The 18,123-nt window shown below is 44.8% G+C and overlaps 1 protein-coding gene across 4 annotated transcripts in view; it reads right to left on the reverse strand.

Annotated features, from left to right (window-relative positions):
• The window catches only part of LOC103189718 (transcriptional enhancer factor TEF-5), a 64,250-nt gene that overhangs the window by 30,579 nt on the left and 15,548 nt on the right, over window positions 1-18,123 (reverse strand). For 2 of the 4 annotated variants that reach the window (XM_007910216.2, XM_042342128.1), the window contains exons 2-3: window positions 5,148-5,212; window positions 1,214-1,276 (exon numbers count right to left, since the gene is read on the reverse strand). In XM_007910216.2, coding sequence (XP_007908407.1) covers window positions 1,214-1,276; window positions 5,148-5,212 — 128 coding nt within the window. Of the gene's footprint in view, window positions 1-1,064; window positions 1,128-1,213; window positions 1,277-5,147; window positions 5,213-18,123 lie in introns of all 4 variants that reach the window. The other 2 variants (XM_007910215.2, XM_007910217.2) reach the window with 2 other exon arrangements.

Below are 18,123 nucleotides of genomic sequence, written 5' to 3' on the forward strand. Positions count from 1 at the left end.
CCGCTTCCCATTGACTGCCATGGGGATTTCTGGATTTAGCATCTACCCTAATGGAAGTCCATAGGAATGCTCAACCTGACTTGTGTTGCCTCCAGAAAGAACGTTGGTGCCCGGTGGAGAACTCGGCCAGTTTCTCAGCACGTGTGTGTTAAAAGGATTTCCAGCTATCCTGCACTGGTCAGGTTTTCTGATTAATCTGGAAGCTTTGTATTCGGAAAAGTGCAAAAATGTCTTGCTCATGGGGAGGGTAGGATTGGAACCAGTTGATACAGTCCATCTGCTAGAGGGGCTGCTTCAGAACACAACAATACCCTTAATCCAGCACTCAGTTGCCAATCTCAGAGAGACCAGACTGACCGGTGTGGGAAATGGAACTGCCACAATGGTGAAGAAAGGTGATGTAATATTACAACCAATTATGTTACACACCTGATCGGTGGAGGAAAGGGCTCAGCCCCCATAAATTTGAGGTGCAGAATGGGGAATGGGGAAAGTGCTCATTCCCAGAAGACCAACGATGAGCAATGAATTAGCCCCAACTTTTGATGCCTGAATTCTGGAATGATGCTGGTCTCGGCTGTTCACATATATAGAATCATAGAATCCTACAGCACAGGAGGCCATTCGGCCAATAGTGCCTGTGCCAGCTTTTTCAAGTAAGTATGGATATGTGTGAATATTGCTGTTTTGTTTCAGTTTTTAAGAGTTATTAAAAAAAACACATGGGCGCTGACAAAAGAGGAATCTGAAGCCCGAAATTCCACCTGATATTAGCCTTAAGGCCGATTCCCTTAACGTTTCAGTCAGCGCAGAATGTTTTGGTTCGAGTTCTTAAATTCAATCTTAATACAAGAGCTGTGTTTCCTTCCGTTCTACTGATGAACGGCAAAATTGAGGAAAAAATTCTGCGCCATTTGAAGAAAATAGTCTTGAGGCTAAAACCGGGTGGGATTTCAAGCCCCTGAAGGAAAATGTCCGCAATGTTATCAGAACCTTCTATATATCCTGCCGTTAGGTCTCAGCCTAACAGCCAAACCACAAGGCCAAAGCAGAGAAGCGCATACCTTCAGTTTGGACTGAATCTCACGAGCCTTTCTTCGGGCAAGAACCTGCATATGACTAGACACCTGCCGGAAAGAGCAAAGGGGAAGAAAAGGAGAGCCTGTAACCATGGAGATGAACTTCCCCCCGGATTCATGCCGGCTGCACGTACCTTGATGCTTGCTTGGTATTCTCTCACTTTCTTCCTTGCTAACACCTGTATGTGACTAGACACCTAGGGCGACGAGATGATTTGAAGAGAAAGAGAACACAATGAAAGGCAATGGTTCTTCTGTGGCTGCACGCACTGGTATTAATGTGTTAGTAACCCATGGGCATGCCGAGCTTGGCCTTCCGTCACCTCAGCCATTCCGTCCCATAATGCCCTGCGATCGTAGCCATGCACCAACAGCCAATCACTTCAATTGCTACCAATATTCCCAGCATGCATTTCAACGCCGGTCGCTGTGGCACAAATTAGGCCTCTGAGCTCGGGGTACGATTGTTCCGCCAAAAAAAGGCACTTTATTTTTTTTTAATTAGAAGAAACATACTGTTCCTTTCATTCCACTAATCTCTCTGGGTCTACTTAGATCACCTGAAATTCACACCTTAGGTTTTATCAATGGTGTCCTTTGTCAGCAAATCCCTTGGTAATACCACAAGGCGTCAGGGATCACTGCCCTTGCTCAATGTACTTCATTGTGTTTATTTACTTTGGGAAACGTCTTACTCTTTCTCCTCCCCTGAGGCACTGGCTTTTCGCTGGGGTACAGATGCTCGGGCACTCTCTGTATCTCACTCACACTCTAGTACTGAACATCGAGGGTCAACAATGTGGGCTGTAATGTTTGGAATGTTTGGTCCGTTCAACCGTGCGAGGGGTTCAGGATCGGGATTTTAATGGATCTGGACCGAACCGGCAGCAGGAATTAAGTACAAGCTCTGGCTATATATCCAGATTATATATAGAGGGGGAGACACACACACACACAGATCATTAGAGATGCAGAGGATTAGACAGACACTCACACAAACACTCAGAGTGCGAATCTGTTATTCGCACTCTTTTCCTATCTGCAATGGGGCGAGTCCCAATTTGTGTGGATATTGGGCTCTCTTGTATAGATACTGGACTCCACTATTCTCCACCTTTAAACCTACTTTCTGAGAACAATACTGTTTTAAAAAAGATCAAAATTCAATGATTTACATAGGTCCTGGATACAGGATTTAGTTTAGGACTATAGGAACACCAAGGTTGAAGAGGGGCTGAGATCAATCAGCGGTGGAAGCAGGATTCCGACAGAAGTACAATCTCATCATTGTCTACATCAGTGATTCTCAACCTCCCTAATAACTTGGATCTAGAATTCCCAAAGCTTTCCGCTCTGTTGTAGACTAATCCATAATTGCTATCAACATCTCCATTATTATAGCATGCACCTCAGAATTGTAGAAGGCAGACTAGTTGGACTTTGGCTTTTTTTGTTGAGCAATTCCTATGTTCAGACTGTCATCAGTCTTGGAATGGTCATTGTGAAAGGCATGTACAGTATTTGGAATGTATTTTTCAATAAAATAATTCTTGCATTTTCCATTAAGCCACATTGCAAGGTGTGAAGTAAGCTCTACGAATTCTAAGCTTTGAGTTATTTATGTGGCTCCTACGATTCTTCCAATTTTACTTTCCTAGAGATCACAAGAGAGGTTTCGGATGAATAAGGCCCTTCGACCCATCTAACACATCCTTCCAAAATACCCACCCTACCAACCTCTTCCAATTAAATCATCGCTCTATTTCTTAAATGCTTCTGCCATCTTGTTTTATCCATCCTTTCTGGTCACGCACTCCTACATTCTCTTGTGTTCTGCTGCCTTTGTCTACCTTGAGTATAGGCTCTTGATCCCATTAAGCTCTTATGTATGTCCACAAGTTCTCTCTTAGTCTTTTCTTTTTCACAGCTGAAGAGCCTGGCAACACAGGAGCACTGTCAGGAGCCCCAAAAGAGAATGGTGTGCTTAAATAAGGAACTGAACGCACTTACAAATTTTAACCCCACGTCAGTACTTTCAACTCATATAGTCCAGGCTGACACTCATTGGTCCTTTGGATGAGACATTAAACCAAGGTCCTGTCTGCCTGCTTAGGTGGATGATAAACATCCCATGGCGCTACTCAAAAAGAGAATGGAGTTTTGCCCAGTGCCCTGGCCAACAACACCCCAGATCAAACGGCTCATTGACATCACGGCTGTTTGTGGGACATTTCTACGCCCAAGTAGGCCGCCATCTTTGCCTATAAATACAATTTGTGAGATTTAATGGTGGCAGCACTCCCCCATTCTGAGAAGTGGAACGCTGCTCTTCAATCTTCAAACCTGCAGGCTGCCTGCCATTTTCTTACTCTTGAAGTGGTGGTGTTGATCGAGCGTTAGGGGTAATCGTAGGTCTGAGAGCAGCTTTCAAGTCATTTTGTTTGCTTAATATTTGTTGACCAGCCAGAGGGAGTGGTGAGGGGGGAGGAAGAGAAGAGTCGAGAAATGAAACCCACACTTTCCAAGCCAGGAAATGAACTTTCAGTGAGTGAGCAGTGTAGGCTTGAGGCCTAGAAAGCATATCTGCCTCTCTCGGGAGCTCAGTGTTGACACCAGTTGTCCTGTCCCTGTTAACACAACCACAGGCTCAAAACAACATCACAACTTTACCCCATCATTTCTGATCTCTTGGATCCAACTGCAGGTATGAGAAGGGAGATTATCAAAAGGAATTTGATTAATTAAGGAATGGGTTGGGGGGAGGGTGTAATAGGGAGGGGGGGATGTTGCCATCAAGGGAGTCAGGTCAAGGAAGGTGTTTCTATCAGTGGTCACAACTGGCATACTCCCGTGTCATTGACTTGAGATTAAATCACACAGGAAGAGAGCTTCGTTAGCTTCTAAATGCAGGTTACTTTGCGTGAATTCTCCCAGGAGTGTGATCTCATAGAGTAGGTGACACGACTCGCAATTCTAAAGTGTGTCTATTGAATGGAGCGGTCAGCCTGGCCCGCTGGCAGGGTGTGGAGGAGCAGGTCAGTTACTGGAGTAACAATTCTTCCCATTCGGCTCCTGGAAGCCTAACCCCAGTAGTCCTAGCTGGACAAGCAGTGAGAAATATGTCAGTAAATTGCATTGTAGTGTACACAATACAATGTAATTTACATTTATATAGAGCCTTTCATGTTGGGAGGAATGTCTCAAAGAGCATAATCCTGCTGGCAGGGCACCCAAGCTGGTGGGTGGGAGCCCAAGAAGGACTCCAGGATGGAGTTTCAGAGAGCGAGGGCAGAATGGCAGGAAGTCCACTCGCCAATGGTGGGATGGGTAGGGCAGGGAACATGAAGCAGGGTTTTGGTTGCTGAGTGAAGGCAGTGACCGGGTCAGTAGGGCTGAAGGAGTTCATCGAGGTCGGATGGTGCGAGACTGTGGAGGATTTTGAGAGTTTGAACAAGGAAGTTGAACTTGATCTGCTGGGGGATGAGAAGCCAATAGAATCGAGAAAGGATGGCGGGGGATAGGCTTGTGGCGTCTGGTGCGGGAGGAACATGGGTTGCAGATTGTCCTGGATAATCTGAAGCTTGTGAAAGGAAGGTCTGGAGAGTTCGGTGAGCAGGAGAGGAAAGTGTGAAATGGCAAGCGACGTGGTTTAGCTGGTTAAACTCCAAAGCACACTCTGGGGTTCCCCCAAGTCGTGCCTCTCGCCAATCTACGTTCCAGACTAATGTAACCAGTGTGCGTCCCTCCAGGGAGAAGCTATGCACTCCATTCTAGACACACAGAAATTCCCATCCATATACTCTAAGCGTGGTGATGTGTTTTGGCATGTGCCAGGCACCTGGCTGGCCAAAAGATAATCCCTAAGACTAGTAAACATGGAACTGCCTCAATTTGGAAAAACACATTGCTAAATTGTTTAGCCTCTGTTGGAACAGCTGTGTCTTTCTTTCTCATGGCATGCTCACTCTCTTTGCCCCACCACCTTGACAGCTTTCAAGCCCTTCAAGCAACAGCCAAAAGCCACCTTACCCCTTGCCCCCAAAGCAAAGCCTCCTCACCCAGCTTTACCTGCTTCCTCGTTCGTGTTTTCCCAGTCCGTAGCTTGATGTATCTGGCTATCAACTCATTGCGGCCTGCCAATGAAACAAACACAGGAATGAAGAACACTTGAAAATGTACGTTAGGAGAAACCGCAAAAAGCAGGGACCTCCGATCTTTAACAATAATCCTTGCATTTGAAACAGGGTTATCACATCATGAGACATCTGAAAATGCCTCACAGGAAGAGCAGGACTGTGTATTTATCCCACAAACAGAAGTGAAAAACAGACCAATTTTATCTGAGGAATTGTTGGCCAGGACACAGGGAGAAACTCCCTCCCTTCTCTTTAACATGAGATCCTTAAATCCACCTAAGAAGACAGACAGGCTCTCAATTTAGCAGCTCATCCAAAGAACATCACCTTCAACAATGTAGTTAGTGCTCCCCCAACACTACATTGGAGTGTTGGCATAGACTATACGAGTGAGGGTAAAATTTGTGAGATCTGTAAGTGCGTTAGGTATCTTATATAAGCGCCGTTCTCCTTCAGGCTCCTAGACAGACACATAAGAATAATCCTTGCATTGCTACAGCGCCATATCACGTCGTTGAGACGTCTCAAAGCGCTTCACAAGTATACTGTAAAGTGGATTCACTGTGTATTTTGTGGGTGAAATGTGGCAGCCATTCGCACACAGCAGTGTTCCACAAGCAAACATGAATGAGTGACCAATTTTATTTGGGGATTGTTGCCCAGGAAACCAGGAGAGAGAAACTCTGTTCTCTTTTCGATTAGTGCCATGGGATCTTTAACGTCCACTTGAACAGGCAGACGGAACCTCGGTTAAACCCTGTGACTTGAAGCACTTCAGCTTTGAAGAAGAGAAGTGGGGAGAGTTTGTAGACATGTGGAAGATGGCACTGTACTGGGATGTCTGTCTAGAACATGAATTCAAAGTCGCAAGCAAGAGGACCTGGGTTTAATTCTTTGCCAGGGAGAAACTTTGGGCAAGTTTGGTTACTCCACACACCTCTGTTTACCCAGCAGTGAGAAGGAACCCAGTTTTTAGTCGATTGGTGGATCTCTTTCCGGGGGTAATAATCCCTCACCCCCCAAAAAAAAATTGTCTCTCATGGCTGTTTGTGGGACACTACTGTGTGCAATTGGCTGCCGCGTTTCTCCCATGAAATATACAGTCAATTCACTTCACAATATATTCTTTGAGACTCCTCAACGACGAGGTAAATGCTATATCAAATGCAAGGATTATTATTATTAGGAGGTGGTGGACATGAAGCAGGTCTGAGTTAATTGGAGGGGAGGAAGGAGGCCAGTGAGCTGGTGATCAGACAGATAGAGGCTGGAGTGAGTGGGAAGCTTTCATTGCCAGCTAAGTGGTTTTAAAGTAGCTACAATTAACCTCAGGGGCTTAAGATGGGGGGAAGGGAGGGATTTTTTAAAATGCACAAACATTGCCTCTCCTGTTTTCTATTCACTAAACATTGTAGGATGTGAACACAAGGAACCTGGTTATGATTCTCTCCCACCCCCTCCACAGGCGGACACCTGCTAGCACTCACTGTTAAGACGCACATAATTTATAGCTATGTTACATCCAGAGCCAAGATTTGCCAAATTTAAGATTTCCCGATAATCCTTATTTGGGTCCCAAGAATTTCGATTGAGGGTTCTTCCAGAACCTACCCAGATTCAGCCTCGCAACCAAATAAATCCTTTATTTAGTCGGTTCTTCTCTGCTGCGTATCCACTCCACAGACTCCAACCAGGTTTGAGCAGTCTCCGTTGGCTCATCGTTTCCTTGCTCTGTTTACACTTCACACAGGTCCAGGTCACTCTCTATGAGAGGCAACTGCAGAAGGTTCTGGGATGTGGGGAGAAGGCAGTGGAGTGGAACTAGATGGCTCGGGTTTGATAGGCCAAAGGTCTTTTGTGCTGAGAAATGTTCCATTCACACAGGCAATCCGCGTTTGTAGTCCCTTCTGTTGTGCTGTAAACTGCGTCAGGCTCCGACACTGTTAAGCCCTCCAAGAAACTGCCCCGCATGAAGGGCGCTATTTTAATAATAATAATCCTTGCATTTGATGTAGCGCCTTATCATGTCTCCCGAGATATCTCAAAGCACTTCACTTCACAGAATATACCGTAGCGTGAATATTTTTTGATTATTTTTTGGATGAAACGCAGCAGTCAGTTGCACCCAGCAAGTTCCCACAAACAGTCGTGGATTGAGTGACTAAATTATTATTAATTTTTAAAAAAAAAATTTTTTGAAGGGATTATTACCCCCAAAAAAGCAATCGACTAACAACCAGGTTCCTACTTACTGATAGGTAAACAGAGCCAAGTTGTGGTTCAAAACTGCATTGTGGGATTCTCGCCAGGCCTAGAGTTGGAGGGATTCAGATCAGAGGAACTGTCCTGGACGTTGGCGGAAGGGCGGGGGGTGGCAAGAGAGGGAGTGCAATCTGGCACTGAGCTGTCAGGAATCGTATTGGAAGGGGAGGAGTTCAGTAATATCCAAGCCAATTCTCTGCAAGTTTTCCCAAGTTACAACTAGTCTGTGTATCAATAGTACCTTTTCAGGCAGGCTGAACCCTCAATGCTCACATTCCTCCCACTGCTAACGCCTGAGACAAACCGGCCACACTTCAGTGTACTTGGTAGCAGGCACAAGGTCTTTGTTTCCAGACCAACCTGTAATCAGTGGCTTGATGTTCAGGTGTGGGGAGTGTATACGGGGTGTAAGCTCTGCACCAACTCCAGCAACCGAACATTGTAAATGTGGTGAATGGTGGTGAGACTGCCGCAGGCATGCTGTCGTCAGTAAAGATCTGCTCAGGTCTCTAATACTCACTCTCTCTAAAACCCGTACCCCCATCCCACCAGTCCTAGTCAGGCTCCCTATTACAGAACTGATCAACCTCAAAATCTTCAACAACAACAAAAACAGAAGTCTCTGGGAACACTCAGCATGGACCCGAAACACTGACTCACTTTCCTTTCTCCAGGGATGCTGCCTGACCTGCTGAGTGTTCCCAGCCACTTCTCTTTTTGTTTCAGATTTCCAGCATCTGCCATTTTGCGTTTTGCTCAAAATCTTCATATTAGTTTACAAATCCCTTCACTCCCCGGCACCTCTGTACCTCTCCAACCTGTTTCCTACTTACTCCGCCATCCATCGCCTCCACACGGTCGGCTCCAGCCTCCTGCTTGTCCCTCATCTCCTCTGCTCCATCATCGGACCAAAACTTTGGAACTCTCCCTCGATCGCTCCGCCTTGCCCCCTCCTGCCCCATTTTCAGATCATGCCCAAAGACTTTCCTCTTTGACAGTTCTTAGTCACCTCCCCCCTGCTCGGAGTCAGATTACACCAATGTGAAGCGCTCTGAGACGCTTTCCTGTGTGAAGGGGGTGCTGTATAAATGCAAGTTGTTTCTGTACAGTAGCTTGTTTCTGTACTGTTCCTCAGGTCACACAAGTCTGCAACACCCCCCAGCCCTGAAACTGAGAGAATCTTGGACAAATAAAGATCAGCCTTCCCTTATTCATCACATTCCTGAAATTCCTCAGGATTTACAATTGCAGTGAGACGTCTGATGTAATTTGTTCAAAATAACCGCGAAGGTCACAATCAAACCCACTTTTTCCCGTGAAAAGTGCATCACTTTAACCCTGGCTGAGCTGCCCAAGTGAAACTAGTCACTGATTTTCCTATTAATTTCATTCTACTAGTCATCGTTTGTGGAGTCCCGTAACTCAGTGGTTAGAGTCCTCGACTCGCAAACGAGAGGACCTGGGTTCGATTCCCGAGCAGGCCAGAATCTTAGACAAATTTCCTTACTTGACATGCCACTGTTTAACTAGCAGTGAGTAGGAACTCGGTTGTTAATCGATTGGCAGATCACTTTCCTGAGGTAATAATCTCATTAAAAAAACAGTCAATATTAAATCCAAGACTGCTTGTGGGACACCGCTCTGCGCAACTGGCTGCCGCGTTTCACCCGCAAAATACACAATCAATCCACTTTACAATATATTCTGTGAAGCGCTTTGAGACGTCTCAACGATGTGATAAGGCGCTATATCAAGTACAAGGATTATTATATAATCAACACCACAGTGAACTCCATGACCGGCCGGCTCTTAATCCTCACCCACAATAACATCTCAGTCTACAGGAGCTTCCTCTCTTGGCGCACAAGGCACAAGGTTCCATCGGTGTTGTACAATCTCTGGTGCCTGGTTCAAGACTCTATTCTGGCTAAATTGGGGCTTTTTCCACTGGTGCAGAGCAGACTGAGAAGGGATCTGACCCAAAGCTTCTGAAACACTAGAAAACCACGACAGGGTAGACAGGGAAACACCGTGTCCTTAGGAACTGCTTGAAAACTTATGAACCACAGAAATCCACGACACAGCAGGAGGCCACTCTTCAATGTGTTAGCATTGTTGTTTGCTCCTCCAATTAGATGTCCAATCTCTCCTAATCCCAATTCATCTATCCACACCATCATTCCCAAAGCAGTATACACACCTTTCCAATTCTCATCTCTAGTTTTAAGTCTTGTGATTCCCCATGTTTCTGGTCCCTCTATCTAAGGGAAGAGTCCCTCAGTAATTATTTTTTGAATTCCTCTCAATACGCAATGCAAACCGGGACTTTTCAAAATGATACAAGGCTTTATTAATAATAATAATAATCCTTGCATTTGAAGGATGCTTTATCATGTTTTCGAGACATCTAAAACAGTTTCATAGAATATAATGTAAAGTGGGTGAAACGCAGCAGCCAGTTTTATTTGGGGGATTGTTGGCCAGGACGCCGGAAGAAACCTTCTTTTCAAATAGTCCCATGGCATCTTTACCTGAACAGGCTTTAACATCTCATCCGAAGGACGGCACCTCCGACAACGCAACATACCCCCAGTACTGCATTGGAGGGTCAATTTAGACCATGTGATTACAAGTGGGTCTTGAACCCACAACCTTCTGACTTAGAGGCGAGAGCGCTACCACTGAGCCAGGCTGACAAAGGCTTTATAGTTATTTCTTTCCGAACTCAGGAATGGACGTGTGAGAAGGACAAACACTGACATGGTCTTAAATTTCTTGGAACGATAAGCTCTTTGTGCACAGCATCCAAAACGGATCAACAGTAAACTAACAACTATCAACACATCACACACCACAGACTTAACTTGATCAACTTACCTTGATTGGTTTAACTTAACTTAATCAACTTAATTGGATCAACTTGATTAAATTAAAACTTAATTAATTTAACCTAATTAACTTAACTTAACTAATTAACTTACTCAGGTTGGCAGAGGTGGCAATGCCGAGGCAGGTGTTATGTGAGGAGTGTGACATGTGGGAGCTGATGGAGGGCAGTCTGACCCCGGGCGACCACATCTGCAGAAGATGTCTGCAACTGAGGCAGCTCCAGAGTGGCTCAGAGTGTCAGAGTGGCTCAGAGTGGCTCAGAGTGTCAGAGTGGCTCAGAGTGTCAGAGTAGCGGAGCTGGAGTCCGAGGTGCAGACACTGTGGAGTATCAGAGACAGTGAGTGCTTCCTGGATAGCGACATCCTGGAGCCAGTCACTCCCCTGAGGGAATATACAGTCAATATTGATTATGGTCAGGATAGGTCGATGGACAGTCAGGAGGTCGGGGGGACAACGGAAAGAGAGGTAGTAAATCCGGCATTAACCTTGAACAACAGGTATGAGATCCTTGGAACTTGTATCGACAAGGAAGCCGGTGAGGTGGAAGGAAAAACTATCTCTAACACTGGGGCAAAAGAGAGGATGGTTGTCGTCATTGGGGATGAGACTATGAGGCAGACAGACACAATCATCTGCAACACCAACCAGAAGACCCGAAGGCTTTGCTGCCTCCCTGGGGCCGGGGTGAAGGATGTCTCGGCAGGGCTAGAGGATAATTTAAAATATGAGGGCAAGGATCCGTTGGTGGTACTTCACATCAGTACCAATGACATCGGTAGAGTAGGCCAAGATGAGTTGAGAAGAGAATTCGAAGTCGAGATCATCGAAGGTGGTAATATCGGGACTACTGCCCGTACCATACGACAATTGGTACAGGAACAAACAAATTAAGGACTTGAACGCACGGCTAAAAGAGTGATGCGGAACTCAGGGGTTTCTTTTTATGGGCCATTGGCCCATAAAGTATTGGAGGAAAAGAGAGCTCTTTCAGAGAAAACTGCCCCATTTAAATCGTGCTGGGACAAATGTCCGAGCTAAACGAATTAACAGGGAAATAAATAGGAATTTAAACTAGTAAAGGGGGGAGAATATATAGGTAAGAGAAACCATAAGTTAGCACTAGAAAAAGTAAAGATGACAGAATAGCATGCCAGATAATAGATATATATTAACTACGGGGAAAGAAGCTTTGAAAAGTAGATAAGGAATCAGAGAGTAGAGGAAATGGTAGGAAATTAAAAATGTTATATCTGAATGCGCGAAGCATTCGGAATAAAACTGATGGATTGGAAGATCGCAAATGTCACACCACTATTTAAAAAAGGTGGAAAGGAAAAGATGGGGAACTATAGGCAGTTAGTCTCACATCAGTGATAGGAAAATTTTAGAATCATTGATTAAGGATGTGGTAGTGCGGTATTTAGGGCACAATATAATTAGGCCAAGTCAACACGGCTTTACAAAAGGGAAGTCATGTTTGACAAATTTCATAGTTTTTTGAGGATATTTCCAATAAACTATAAGGGTGAATCAGTGGATGTGGTCTATTTGGACTTCCAGAAGGCATTCGATAAGGTGCCGCATAAAAGGTTAGTCCAAAAGATAAGGGCCCATGGAATTGGGGGGAGCATATTAACGTGGATTGGGGAATGGTTAACAGGTAGGAAACAAAGAGTAGGGATAAACGGGTCCTTTTCAGATTGGCGGGATGTGACTAGTGGAGTGCCACAAGGATCAGTCCTTGGGCCTCAGCTATTTACCATCTACATCAACGATCTAGATGAGGACATCGAAGTTAATATATCTAAATTCGCGGATGACACAAAACTAGGAGGAAGTGTCAACACAGAGGACGACATTAAAAAAATGCAGCGAGACATAGATAGGTTAGGTGATTGGGCAGGTAGGTGGCAGATGAAGTATAATGTAGGGAAGTGCGAAGTCATCCACCTACGTAGCAAAAACAGTAGAGCGGGTTATTTTTTAGAAGGGGAGAGATTGGAATGTGTTAGTGTCCAGAGGGACTTGGGTGTCCTTGTACACCAATCACAGAAAGTTAGTCTGCAGGTGCAGCAGCAATTAGGAAGGCGAACGGTATGTTAGCATTCATTATGAAAGGATTAGAGTATAAGAGTAGGGAAGTCTTGCTGCAACTGTATAGGGCCCTGGTGAGACCACACCTGGAATACTGGGGGCAGTTTTGGTCTCCTTATTTAAGGAAGGATGTACTTGCCTTGGAGGGGGTGCAGCGTAGATTTACTCGGTTAGTACCAGGGATGAAGGGGATGAGTTACGAGGATAGGCTGACCAATTTGGGCCTATATTCTCTAGAATATAGAAGAATTAGAGGGGATCTTATAGAAACCTATAAGATCATCAAAGGGCATGATAGAGTAGATAGTGGGAGATTGTTTCCCCGGTTGGAGAAACTAAAACCAGGGGTCACAACCTGAAAATCAGAGGACAGCCCTTTCGCACTGAGTTGAGGAAGAACTTCTTCACTCAAAGGGCAGTGAATGTATGGAACTCACTACCCCAAAGGGCTGTTGACGCTCAGTCCTTGAACATATTCAAGACTGAGATAGATAGATTTCTTATTGCAAAAGGGATTAAGGGATATGGGGATAAATCAGGGTCAGGTTATTAGCTGAAGTTAGATTAGAAGATCAGCCATGATTGAATGGCGGGGCAGGCTCCAAGGGCTGAATGGCCTACTCCTGCTCCGACATGTTATGTTATCCCACCCCAGCTCAGTCTGAGTATTGAAAGTAATGCAGTCAGAAGGTCATAACCTCGATGGCTCCACCGCCGAAGCCTTACTACACAAGCTCTCTTCTGTTCACTAGTTTCTGGGTTAGGTCAAGCAATTAAGCAGCACACGTCTTGTTTATTATCAACCAATCCTTGTTTATCTTTAGGGCAGTTGAGCAACCAAGTGGGTGTAACATACACCACAGGCTGGGCCCGAGGTCAGAGCCACACTCACATGCTCCAATCGCCCACTTGAAATGGTAATGGCCGTTATGTACATGGGTGTTTAATGTAAAGGGGGAGTTTTTTTTGTTTGAACATCTATTTCCTCTTCGTTTGCTATAAGGGCAGTGAAAGGAAAGCCTGAGACAGTCCAAACCTCTCCTGATCTTTTGGGTTTATATTTATTTCTGTAAGGACGAGATCAAGTGACTTTCTTCACTAAAGGGAAATATCTTTACTCACAGGCTTGTGACGCTGTGGAACAACAACAACTTGCATTTATATAGCACCCCTCATGCAAGATAGCGCCCCAGAGCGCTTAAACCATTTCCACAAGTTGCTATTCAGCCTGGATAAACAGCTGAGCAGTGAAGGGATGCGGGGAGAGAGCTAAAATGTGGGATTGAAAAAAAGGGGAAATTCAGAAAAATTGAGCAATGGCAAACATGATGGGCTGCATGGTCTCTTTCTGCGCTGAAAATATCGACCTGTTTCACTCAAAACTCACCCTGTACAAAACATGTGGCATAAATATAAGTCAGCCAGTAGGTGATGTGAAAGAGAGTTTAGGAGGAATTGCTTCACACCCAGGATGTGAGATTATGGAACTCACTGTCACAAGCAGTGGTTGAAGCAAAAAGTAGAAACTTGATGCATATGTGAGGGAGAAACGAATGGAGGGGTAGAGGTGAGGGGATAAGGATGGATGGGGCCGAATGGCCTGTTTCCATGCTGTACCGGTCTATGTAATAATAATAATCCTTATTTGATACAGAGCCTTATTATGTCTTCGAGACATCTCAAAGCGCTTCACAGAATATACTGTGAAGCAACTTGACTGTATGTTTTGTGGACGAAACGCGGCAGCCAATTGCGCACAGCAGCGTCCCACAAAACAGTCATGGATTGAAGTGACCAAATTATTATTTATTTCTTTTTTGAAGGAAAGTGACCCACCAATTGACTGCTGGATAAACAGAGGCGTGTGGAGTAAGGAAACCTGCCCAACGTTTTGCCCTGCCCAGGAATCGAACCCAGGTCCTCTCGCTTGCGAGGTGAGTACTCTAACCACTGAGCTACAGGACTCCACTAGATTGATTTTGTGATTGTTGGGAAGTCTCTGACATAGTTTAACAATGGCTTAGTGGCACCTGATGTGATAAGGACATTGTGTCAGAAAAGGTCATTGAGCTGCTTAGTTACCATGTGAAACAACGTGTAAATGCACCTCTGGGTCAGGAGGTGGTGGGTTAAGCCCTCAGGACGATGATGTCACGGTCTGCGCTAACCCTTCCACAGCGCAGTACTGGGGTTGCGTGATCTGTAGTGTCAATGTCCTTCAAAGGAAACTTTAAACCTATCTCCTGTCTCTCTGTTAAAGATCCCGTTACATATTGGAAACAAGAAGAGTTTTTCTTGGTGTCCAGGCCAACAATCCTTCAGAATGTTGGTCACTCACTTCATAGCTATTAGTGGGACATTTCTGTGCACAAATAGGCTGCTGTTAAACACAGTCAATGGACTTTACACAAATCCCTCCAAAGCTGACCAAGACATTTTAATATTACGAGCAGAATATGAAATGTATGGATTATTATTTTTTATAATTATTATAATAGCAAGATGTGGTACTGAGCACACAGAGCTCTCAGGACAATGAAGATTTGGTCATTTTCTCTGGAACACTGTTCAGTATCTACAATTCTTGAGAGGAGTCCTGGAGCTCAGTGGTTAGAGCACTCGCCTTGCAAGCGAGAGGTTTTGGGTTCGATTCCCGGGCAGGGCGAAAAGTTGGGCAAGTTTCCTTACTCCACGTGCATCTGACCAGGTTCCTACTTGCTGCTAGGTAAACAGAGGTGTGTTAGTCAAATGGCAATTTGCTTTCCAGGTTTAATAATCTTTTGAAAAAATAAATAAAAATAAAAAAGTTTGGTCACTCAATCCACGACTGTTTGTGGGACACTGCTGTACGCAAATGGCTGTCACATTTGGTCCATAAAATATACAGTCAATTCACTTGACACTATATTCTGTAAAGTGCTTTGAGACGTCTCGAAGATGTGATAAGGAACTGATTGAAATGCAGTGATTATTATTATTATAAGCTGGGAGAGAGAGAGAGAGACTCCATGTTTCTTTGAAATAGTGATTAGTATTCCTATATAACTTGGCTTTCGAGTGGAGCCGAGATAATTTGGGGAGAGAGATAATGGAAAGGGATTATAGCTCCTGTGATTGCTCAGTCTCTCTGACGTGGCAAGTTTCCCTGTTGTGAGTACTGTGTGAACATCAGATTGACTGTGCAGCCACCGTTTATCGGTCACAATGCGCGTAGGAGAGCAAACCCGTGTCCAATTGATGACTTGAAAGGAACGTGAGGTTCTGAGGCCTGGTTTGCGTGTTCGCAAACGCTGAACAAATTCCACATTCGCAGCCAAATATTCTAAAATTCCTCTCACTGTGCTGGAAGAGAGAAAGCAAGAGAGAGAGAGAGAGAGAGACAGACAGAAAAAAAACACACCAATAAACCTCAACCCAGAAGGCTGTGTCAGCAGACACATCCCTGTCATCTCTGGTACATCACTGCTAATTGGAAACAGGCTCAGGGAAAAGGTCCTACACTGAAAGCTTCTAAACTTAACACCAAACCCCACTCCCCCTCCCAGACACACATAACTGGCAGTAAACAAACTCCACTGCAGGCTATAAAACTGGCTGCGTTGGCTTGTGTCAGCCTGCCTTTCTCTTTTCTTTCTTTAGTCCTATCTGCAGAGAAACTGAAAAGCTGCAGCCTTTCCTGCCTGCACATTTCAGGCACCCGAGTCTCCACTTAGTTTCCGAGACTAGATTGTCTTCATATTTAAGATCGGGAAGAATTCATCATCCTTTATCCTTGATACAGCGCCTTATCGTGTCATTGAGATGTCCCAAAATGTTTTCAGAATATACTGTAAAGTGAATTGACTGTATTATGTGGGCAGAACACGGTAGCCAATTGCGCACAGCAGCCATGGATTGAGTGACCAAATTATTATTTTTATTATTTTTTAAAGGGATTATTACCCCCGGAAAGTAATCTGCCAATTTGATTTAATTGTGGGAGCTTCTTAAATTGGGGGAATTTTTAAAATTCTGTCTCAATTTGTAATTAATTTCGGAATTCAGACATGGACTTCCAACTCTTGAGCCATCTTACACTGAGACGCCTGAGATAGGGGGGGGTGTGGGCCTCTCGATATTGGCAGCAGTCAGAACCCTGTTGTGGTTGAAAAGCTTGCGATGCTGTGAGGGGGTGTTAGCGAGCTGACCTTTCACCCTCTGGGACCTGGGCTTGAATCCAGCTCACAAACCATGGGATGAAGGCCTTCTTTGTCTGTTTGTTGGAAGGATCCAGTGGACAGGCTCAATCCAGTTCCCCAGAGGTACAAACCTGCCCCGAATTCAAGACGGAACTGGCAGCTCATGTGGGAAATACAAGGTGATCCCCATTAGCATGCATCCCCGCTATTACAGCGCCCCCATTAAGAGTGCACCCCTCCAGGTCACAACTCCCCCGCCCCCCCCACCTTCTCACCCCTCACCACGCACTTTGCTTAGGTCTGTTTATCACACAGGTGCCCTGTGGACCTATGTTTCCCACATTTGCAGTACACGGCTGGCTCTCGAGGGTCTGGCTAGTCTTCCTGTGGCATCAACAGCAACCTGATGACACAGATGTCGACCATTTTACCTTCCAGAATCTCTCTCGAATGGAGGAGAAGAAACGCGGTCAATTTGGATTTGGGGGGAAGTAAATGTCATGGTCTAAATCTTATCAACTATATTCTTCCACAAAATATACAGTCAATCCACTTTACAGGAAATTCTATGAAGCGCATTGTGGAGTCCTGTAGCTCAGTGGTTAGAGCACTCGCTTTGCAAGTGAGAGACCTGAGTTCAATCCCCGGCAGAGGGCGAAACCTTGGGCAAGTTTCCTTACTCCACACAGAGCCTAATAATAATCCCTCAAAAAAAAACAATAAATTGGTCATTTTCAATCCACGACTGTTTGTGGGACATTGCTGTGCGCAATTGGCTGCCGCGTTCGCCCACAAATATACAGTCAATTCACTTTACAGTGTGTTCTGTGAAGCGCTTTGGGACGTCCTCCCGACGTGAAAAGCGCTATATCAAATGCAAGGATTATTATTATTATTATTGAGAGGTCTAGATGACGTGATAAGGCGCTATATCAAATGCAAGGATTATTATTATAGGCAGGACTGAGCAAGTAGAATGAACCAAAAGCAGGGTCAAAGAGAGATGTTTTTGAAGGTTTTGAAGACTTTTTATGATTATTATAAACAAACTTTATAATTGAAGCACTTTAGAACAGGCTTCTTTCTACTCCACTAACATCCCTGAGTGATTTTTTTTATATGTAACATTCAACAAACAAAAAATATCAAATCTCTTCAATACGCAAACTCCCTTCAAGGCCACACGAAACACAAGGCAGGCAGGCGGGACCTAAATTAATAACCCGATGATGCAAGGGGATGTTCCGGAAATAGGTGATAAACTTGTACTTAATAGTGAGGGTTGTTATGCAGGCGAACACAGCAGCCAATCTGTCACACCAGGAACGAAAAGCAAACAAGACATAATCTCAGTCACAGTGTATAACATCAGCTTGATCCCACCATTAACCTCCATCTCCTTTCACCATAGCCTTTCATCAACACAGCTCCTCCAAAATCAAGAATCCATTTGTACAACAGGAGGGCTATTAGTGGAAATTCGAA

The sequence above is a fragment of the Callorhinchus milii genome, unplaced genomic scaffold, assembly GCF_018977255.1.
Source record: "Callorhinchus milii isolate IMCB2004 unplaced genomic scaffold, IMCB_Cmil_1.0 Scaffold19, whole genome shotgun sequence".
NCBI lineage: Eukaryota > Metazoa > Chordata > Chondrichthyes > Chimaeriformes > Callorhinchidae > Callorhinchus > Callorhinchus milii.